Below are 9,486 nucleotides of genomic sequence, written 5' to 3'. Positions count from 1 at the left end.
ATAATAACCTTACATATAAAAAAAATTTGTAAAATGCACCCTAACATCTACATTTATTGCAGCTTTTCACGATTGTAGCCCCCTACGGTGACCATGCATTGAGGTTTAGAAGATTTTCAGAGAGATTGGATGGTGAAATTGGAGTGACAGAAGGATTAAGCCTTGAAAATATTGAGTTGGTAAGCTACACACTATATACGCAATGGTACAAATAACTTATATCAATATTGCAATAAACTATATCTATTTGTGCAACTAAACTACTAATTCTATGCTTTCAAACAGTTTATGTTCCCCATTGTACATGCTGAGCACTACTATGTCCTCAGCATAAATTTCAAAAATAAAAGATTTGACATCTTGGACAATTCATCAGTTGAAGGCCCAAAGTATGCAGATATCCCACAACCACTGGTAATGTTACTCAACCAATTTCATAAAATTTAATGCTTTTAACATTGATAGTTTGTATACTAACAATTACAAGTAATACAGACAAATATGCTGGCAGAGTACTTCCAATCCAAAAATGATGATGCAAAAAGCAAACTTGTACGTGGACTAACACTATCAAGACTTGAAATGAGCTGGAGAGATGATGAGAACAAAGTTGACTGTGGTGTGTTCGCTATGCGACACATGGAGACATATATGGGGAAAGGTGTGAGGGGTTGGGACTGTGGGATTGAAAAAGGAAATCGAGAACAGCTAAACAACCTGCGGGTGAAGTACCTTGCAGAGATCGTGAACGGCCCAGTCAATGAACAGCGAGAGGAATGCATGAAACTTGCCAGAAATTTTCAAAAGGCCTCAAAGTCAAAGAAGTGGCGGACACCTAATTGTTTTTTTTTTTTTCTTTGTGAACGTCTGTGAATGTGTTTTTGGTGCAGGCAACTAAATCTTTAAACAAACCAATTTTTGAGTTGCCTTTGAATTTAGCAACTACTTTTGGAATGTTGACTATATGAAGTCATACTTGTGTGCAAGTACTAGTAGCATAAGTGCTTGTACTCTACTATAAGGCATATCTAGTAACCTAGTTGTGGAAGGAATGCACCCAGTTATACTTGTAAGCGCATATAGTTGATATACTGGTGCACCTAACATTTACTGTCAGATCAATGCAATCACTTTTTGGTATAAATGCATCTAATTGTTTATATTAACGCAATTAGATCTGCTATATTTTCCATATATGCTAAAACTACTTCCATTTCTCTACTAAGCCACATGTACAACACATCTTACTTGTTAAAGCAGTTAATTTTTCCTACAAGTGCAATTAAATATGCTTTTAATTGCATACAATATACTACACTATTAATAATCATATTTTTATATGAAAGTGCACAAATAAATTCTGCAACTGTTTTTCTTATTAAATGCATTTAATAGTTTATATTATAACAATTATACTTGTAATCAACTTTCATGTAATCTTCACAAGTAATCATGCAACAAATAGTGATGTAATCTGCAATAAAACTGCATGTAATCTTCTATATTACTGCAACAACAATACACAACATCCTAACACGAGATATCAGCACTGGATTATTCCATCTAAGCTAAGAACTACTTCCATAACTACTAAACCAACATTATAAAGAATCCCTCGTAGTCATATTTTGACAACAAAAAATGTAAATACAATTGTATCTAGAGTATCTATAAACTGCACACCTTATCCTTCGTTTTCCTCAACACACAATTCCTACTATCATGATTAGGTTTGTTGCAAGTCTTGCAAGTCCTCTACTTCTTACATTGTTCAATGGCAATCTCCTTGCAACCTTTAATGCGCCTACCACTACCCTTGTTCTTTGCTTTGTTTGGTGGAAGAATGGAAACTTCGGAAGAGACTGAAGAACCACATATTGACTCGATGAGTGACCTCTTATCAACAGCAGAAGAACAGCCACCCTTATCAGCCAAAAGCATATCCTTGTGGTCCTTAATGATCTGGGAAAACACTTTCAAACGATCAATATCAGACTGAACCATACTAACACAGCATTGAATATCTAACCACACATTTTTCAATATCACCAACTTCTCATCAACACCTCTACATTGATCAACAACAACACCATCAATATCAAAAGTTTGACCCAATGATGCACTCTTGGTCCACCGGTTAACTACATAGACCAATGGAATTGAATCCAAGTTCAAATCTTTGAAAACTACAAAAATATGCCTACAAAGCAACCCTACCCTTTCAAACAGTTTACATCCACATGAAGCTTTTACTTCAGCAACATTATGCACCACCCTAAACACTCGGTCATTTTCGTCTTTAATATCATAATACAAGACCCCTTGGTCATCCCGAACATTTAGAACTCGACAGCTAAAACATGTTGCACAAATCTCAGCATGCACCAAATAAAAAACTGTAAGAGTATACACATATGCAGCATGTTTCTCCATAGACAGTGGTGTATTCAAATCTGGAAAGCATGCCTCCGAGTCACTGTTGAGTTTATTAATAGAATAACGTTGACTATCAATCGCACGATCAAAATGCATAAAAAATTCAACCAGGTTGGACTGGGGAGTAGTAAAAGAACCAAACAAACTATTCTCACTCTCCGACCGGGAAGTAGTCGTAATTAAACCATTCATACTAACATCACTAAAGTATGCAGGAATCCAAAGATGACGAAGATCATACATCTTGACAAACCAACTATGCTCCAACAACCCAAACTCCTCCATGACAACATTCCATTGTTAATCAAATTCAGCTGGTTCCAAATAATGACTCCATACAACAGAATTCAACTTTGATCTAAAAGTCTCATTTTTACTCAATGAAGGGCCAACCTTATCTCCTACCTTAGACATAATGTGCCACATGAAAAACCTATGCTTAGCTTCCTTGAACACACGTGGAAATGCAACCCTCATTGCTGGATCTTGATCAGTAACAACCAATACTGGCTCACTACCCATCGCTTCCTTAAATTTCTCAAACAACCACACATATGACTCAATATCCTCTTTTTTCAACAACCCAGCCCCAAAAGTAATAGACTTTTTATGGTTATTAACACCAGTAAATGGTGTAAACACCATATCATACCTGGAAAAAAAAAATATAAAGTTTGTCAGAGAGTACATGCGCATTTAGTGTAGACTAGTTGCACCTATAAATATATATACTTGCATTATGACCAAAAATATGACCAATAACACAACAGAATATAAAACTTATGCCCTACACTACCAAATCTAACCTGTTTGTCTGATATGTAGCATCAAATGACACAACGTCACCAAAAGTTTAAAATTCTTCCTAGAAACCGCATCAGCCCAAAAAAATCTGGATAAGTGGTCATACTCATCAACATCAAATGCAAAAAAAAAAAAAAAAAAAAAAAAAAAAAAAAAGCTGGACATACTTCTTTTTTTTTTTAAAGAAATTAGTCACAATCATCTGAGCATCAACCCCAGCAGAAAATGCGTCCACATCCCTTTTAATATTCTGAAATTCCAAACTTGTTGCACCAACATTTGCCAACCCACCAAACATCTCACCAAACAACCGAAAACTCTGCACTGGCCCAATGTTCACTATTCCACAATCAGCAACGAACCTCATATGACCAGGTCCAACCTTTCTATTCATCTTCCGAAACTGTCTTGACATTACTGATGTCAATGAATGGTTATGACGCTCTTCAAACCTGTGAATAACATAAGTGCCATCACCTCCATATCTAAAAATAGCACAAGCCCCACACCCAACCCTATTTGAAAATCTCCTCCTCTTTTTAACCGAAGACTCCACATCACCATCCAATTCTGCTACTGACGATTTATCCCTACAAACAGCATGCTTATGGCCCTCTCGATTACAAAGAACATACCTCCAAACAATGGTCCCATCAGCACATTTTGACAAGTGACTTAGTCGAACATCAAACCTAACAATCGATGCATATTTAGTATAAAATGCAACCCCAGTATCCAAATCAGGAAAAACCTTCCCAACAGACGGTTTAACTGAATCTTCACACAAAGGGACATAATATTTTGTCAAACCAGGAGAAGTATCCAAACGATACGAATCCACTTCACCTGTGTGGACAAATGTATAACTACTGGTAATCTACCATAAACTATATATAATTAAACATTATTGCAAGTACATAAACCGTAGTGTGCAAGTAAATAATAAATACAACGCAATAAAATAACAAAAAAAAAGCCTGGAATGCGGATGGAACAACAACTGTGTGTGCAATTATTCTAGCATTATATACATGCAAATTCAAACTTCAATGCAAATACCTACATAAACACGATGAATGATTTACAAATTCAACTAAACATGTGAGCCAGATAACAATAATTCATCTTAGACAATGAATATAAATATACCAGTATTGCAAGTACATAACCCATAGTGTGCAAGTAAAATAATATATACGATGCAACTAAGTAACAAAAAAATTGCATCCATTACAGATGGACTGACAATTATGTGTGCAATATTTCTAGAATTAGCTAAATGTAAATTAAACCTTTAATGCAGTTACCTACGGAAACACGATGACTGAATTACAAATTCAACTAAAACCAGTAACCAAGATACCAGCAATTCATCTTAAGCGGTCAATATAAGCAGACCAATACCTGGCTCCATTGCGATCGTATGATACACAGATGATGAATGCCTCCGCAGAAGAAGAATTGCAACGCCTTTGCGATCACCAGATCGAGCTTTTGATTTCGAATAATGAAGACGACGACTAATAAACAAGGATAGAATACAAGTTTGGAAACAAACGCCTAAAAAGACAAGAATGTCCTTACAAACGGCAAAACGCGAGAAAGTTAATATGAATGATGCTCGTTGGATAAACGCCGATCAACGGTTGTAATTAATTCATATTTCGTGCCTGGGCGAGCCGTTCGCACCCGAGTGCAAGTCTATATATATATATATGGACGCACTTAGGTGCGAATAAGTGCCCAGGAAGGAAATGTGAACGAATCAGCGCGTGACACGTGTCCAGATCTAATAACTTAAAAAAAAACGCGGTGGCATTTTCGTAAATAATTGAACATCGAAGTACAAGTAAAATCTCTTATAAGTGCACCTATTTTCACCTATAAGTGCATGTAATTTTGCCTTGTTAGCATTCACTTTCCGCAACCATTCATGCACCTGGGTGTGCTTATAACTATATGTGCAACTATTTATAACTATAGGTGCAACTACTTATAACTATATGTGCACCTACTTTCACCTATAAGTGCATGTAATTTTGTCTTGTTAACATTCATTGATCTGAGTTCAGCGGGTAGTAATACTCCTGAAAACCACTCGCAAACATTCATACACCTAGATGCAACTACTTATACCTATGTATGCAACTACTTAGAACTATAGGTGCAACTACTTAGAACTATAAGTGCAACTAAGTATTGATGCTCAGTGTTTACTTGCACCTATAATACATTTTACATGCACTTGTAATACGTTTTACTTGCACTTCGATGTTCAATTATTTACAAAAATGTCACCGCGTTTTTTAAAAAATCAGTGTTTCTCATCCATTAGATCTGGACACGTGGACGAACAGAATCCATTCCTATTTCGCGCCTGGACGAGCCGTTCGTACCCGAGTGCAACTATATATATATATATATATATATATATATATATATATATATATATTGGTTAGTTGTAGCAGAAACAGCAAATCTAATTGAAGATTGATATTATGAGAGACTCATAATTGAATGAAACTCGAGAAGCTAAGGTAGAAACGTGGCAAACCTCGAGGCGAAATAAGCAGATTCAGTGTACATCTGCTAGCCATGTGTAAGGCTGCGGCTTTGCCACACCGTACCATATATCTTGCACCACCCTGCACACAACAAATATTTAAATGATCCAAAACCTGTAATTATTGAGTTTTGATTCTCTCACTTAAAAAACAAGAAATCCCTTAATATATTATTAATCTCTTCCGATCCTCACACTATTTTGCTTTTCATTAATTCTCAATGGCATGCATCTGCCAATTTCATTTAATTATTACTTCTTCTATCCAAACGTTCCATTTGGATGGCTGGGTTGCATGGAGGGTCGCTTTATTTTGCTAACAGTCTCCACGTATACTATTTTATTTCTATTACAAAAATTAAAAGTCACATGAAGACAGCAGCAGAAGGACAATTACCCTTAGCTTTTTTACTATACAATTATAATTTTTATGAAACCCATAAAGAAAAGGTTGAGTAGGAATACGTGTGAGTCTATGAACACACCACGCCAACCGTTACAGCTCAAACTGTTTACTCATAATTAGGCCAACCCTATAAATAATATCTAATATACCTACCAACTTTTTGATTGGTCCTCATGAGATAAATTGATAGCACATCCTTACATATTGGGTCCCATATAAATATAAATTTAAGTCACACAATTGCGAGATTTCGTGTCATGAATCAAATTTATAATAGTTGTTTTTTTTTTTTTTTTTTTTTTTTTTTTTTTTTAAGGATAGAAATTATAATATTTATTATACAAAATTTAATATCAGTTTGAAAAAAAATATTGTTACTTATAATATATATTGTAATATTTATATGTGTAATTGTGATACTATTTAAGATAAAATAATTATTAAATATTGTAATATTTATAATTGATTGAAATTGTGATATTTACAAAGTGTAATTGTAATTCTAATGTAAATATTGTAATATTTATATGAAATGTTACTTATGAAAGGAATTGTAATACTCGGAGAAAATTTAATATCAATTTGAAATAAAAATAAATCGTTACTGATGATAGGTATTGTAATACGTATATATATGAAATTGTAATACTATTTAGGATAAAATTAATTGTTACTGTACTAATGATAAATATGGTAATACTTATAACTAAACTTATGATATTTATACATCAATTGTCTACCATCCGACAACAAATTATTGTGTGGACCATGATCACACAATGTTGTATGAACCATAACAAAATATACATTTTTAATATACTAAATGTACATTATTTTTGTACTGGATATACATTATATAATATAATATAATATACACTCAGTATACAAAAAAATGTACCTCCCCTAAATACAATGTACATTATTTTACAATATACAAAATACGTCCACACAATAATGATTTCCATCCGACACGTCTCACTGTCCCACAAGCAAGTTTTTGCCTAAATTTAATACATGATTTTTTTTTCCCAAGGACTTTTGCCAATAATTGGCTACAGTTGGGATATTTATAAACGAGGTTTGATGCGACAGGGAGCTTAAAGAAAGAATTGAAGCTAAGCAGCGGAGGCCAGAAGCGAAGGTAACCATGAAGTCGTCAAAGATGTTGGCAAATCTCTCGTTGAGGCTATCGAGCTCCTCTTCCATGGTGGTTCCATTTCCAATCCAAACCTTATTCAATCAGCACCTCACTTCCAACCTTAAAACCTTATTATCATCATCAACATCACGACCATCTTCTAATGATTGCGTCATGACCGTGTCCTTTCTAGCTCATGCACTCGATGCTTTAGTGGCCACCCAAAAGCTCGCCCACGAATCTCTACCCAGCTTCGGCGAGCCGTCGGATCGCGAAGCCATGGAGCGTTATCTGGAGGAGAACAGCATTGATCTGTTGGATGCCTGCAATGGGTTGGGGGACAAACTGGACAACGTTTGCGAGTACGTTAAATCTTTGAGGTTGGCTCTTCACTGCCTCGAAGGTCGAAGCAGAATGTTCCCTCCTACTTCAATGGCGGTTGCGCGTGCCAAGAAACTGTTGCAGTCGTGCCAGGCCATGGGAATAGAAAGCACAAAGTCGTCTACTTCCTCTCTTATTCCAAGTTTGAAGAAAATTGTTGAACATCAGCGTATGAACTCGAGAGAAACCAAAAACAAATACGACCTAAGATCCGAGTTAGAAGAGATTTTGGATGGATCGTCAGTGGTTACTTCAACGATATTTGAAATTCTCGACAGTACACTGTTAAAACATGGGAATGGGCACAACACGACAGTAGTAAAGATGAGTGGATCGGCAACCTCGTACCAGTCGTGGCTATCTTTGTTGCAAGAGTTAAGAAACAATTACCTCAAGAAAGAGACTAAAAAGAGTTTGCAGGTCCGGGAACTACAAAACACAGTGTGGTTAGCTCAAGAATTACGCCAAGAATTGAGATCTCAAGACTGTAGTAAGCTTAGGGTGAGAGTAGAAGAATTGAAGAGGAGTTGCGATGAATTGGAAAATGGGGTTAAATTCTTAGAGGGAAAAGTGAAGGAGGTGTATAGATATTTGATGTGTGTTAGAATGGGGTTGCTGGGGAAGCTCTCTTCCATGGCCTAATTGGTATGGCTAGCTAATTAACTGCAGTACATACGGTACGTGTTGATCGAGCAGATTAGGGAACCGGCCGTATTTTAATTTGTACATATATAGCTTTGTGAAAAATCTGACCACAATTATACTATTACCATTCTATATGAATTCATTTGAGCAAATTAATTAAAGACCACATATATGTATCCATCTATGACTACTACTATTATATGTTGGTCAATTAATAAGAGGTAATAAGATATATTTCAAATTTAATTTGTGGGCTGCCAAAGGAGAATCTTTCCTGGTGGGGCCATAAAAAATTAAAAGAATAGGGGCATAAATAAGTTCTCGGACACCATAAATAAGGGTCTTTTCCATTTAGACATCGTTACCTTCACCTCAGAACATGAGTCTTCGGTTCAAATGTCTTCCTCACTTGTCTAAGATGGGTACTATGCATGCCGGCTATCCAATTAGGCTTAGATTTGAGCTTGATTGTTGCACTCTAAGAACTCAGGGCCCTGTGAATATTATACCATGATTTCCCCGTGCGTGTTAACCAATTTATGGTGGGTCAAATTCATAAAAAAACATCATTCGCACGGTTTGTGGGGAATGCTACAAAAAGTACGTGTTTCTAAAATTTACTCAATCTCAAACACATTTTCTCAACTCAATAATAAACGTATTAATTGCATATCCGAATTTATTTTTACTGCCAATGATGGTAATTAGCGAAACTTAATGCCATCTATTCTAGGAGAGTGTTTTTAAATTAAAAATAATTTTGGGTCTCTGTGTGAACCCTTAAGCTACAAAACTCGCTTTATCACACCACTTCATTATTTTTATTTCTCTTCGTACAAACATCCATTTGTAACCTATATGGTTAACATTCAATGGTGTATGTGTTATATAGAGAGAATTCATTTCTTTTTAGAGAGTTGAGCCATGCCTTAATAATTGCTCCTTTATATATTAAATAATGAGGATACTTCTGGCGCCTAGCTCTAGATCAAGATTATAATATGAAAAAAAGTTAATTCCCAAAATGGTCCTCCGACTATGGTCTTTTCTCAAATTGGTTCCTTGACTTTTAATTGCACCCAAAGTGGTCCTCCGGCTATTGAATTTTAAGCC

At 35.5% G+C, this 9,486-nt stretch overlaps 3 protein-coding genes across 3 annotated transcripts; 1 reads left to right on the top strand and 2 right to left on the bottom strand.

The window, feature by feature from the left end:
• Positions 1 to 1,755: 1,755 nt before the first annotated feature.
• LOC109179045 (protein FAR1-RELATED SEQUENCE 5-like) lies at positions 1,756 to 2,721 on the bottom strand. Its single transcript, XM_019328616.1, has one exon. The coding sequence runs from the start codon at positions 2,719 to 2,721 to the stop codon at positions 1,756 to 1,758; it is 966 nt and encodes a 321-aa protein (XP_019184161.1).
• A 15-nt stretch (positions 2,722 to 2,736) lies between these two features.
• Positions 2,737 to 4,413, bottom strand: LOC109179044 (protein FAR1-RELATED SEQUENCE 5-like). Its single transcript, XM_019328615.1, has 5 exons — positions 4,390 to 4,413; positions 4,272 to 4,299; positions 3,437 to 4,086; positions 3,243 to 3,250; positions 2,737 to 3,088 (listed from the first exon to the last, which is right to left on the bottom strand). The coding sequence occupies exons 1-5, from the start codon at positions 4,411 to 4,413 to the stop codon at positions 2,737 to 2,739; spliced, it is 1,062 nt and encodes a 353-aa protein (XP_019184160.1).
• Positions 4,414 to 7,356: 2,943 nt separating this feature from the next.
• On the top strand, positions 7,357 to 8,370 carry LOC109179043 (protein BPS1, chloroplastic-like). Its single transcript, XM_019328614.1, has one exon. It carries the CDS (start codon positions 7,357 to 7,359, stop codon positions 8,368 to 8,370), a length of 1,014 nt encoding a protein of 337 aa, XP_019184159.1.
• Positions 8,371 to 9,486: the final 1,116 nt, after the last annotated feature.

The sequence above is a fragment of the Ipomoea nil genome, unplaced genomic scaffold (genome assembly GCF_001879475.1).
Source record: "Ipomoea nil cultivar Tokyo-kokei standard unplaced genomic scaffold, Asagao_1.1 scaffold0876, whole genome shotgun sequence".
Lineage (NCBI taxonomy): Eukaryota > Viridiplantae > Streptophyta > Magnoliopsida > Solanales > Convolvulaceae > Ipomoea > Ipomoea nil.
Note: the sequence above shows the minus strand (reverse complement) of the source record. Positions and strands in the feature narration are given on the sequence as shown.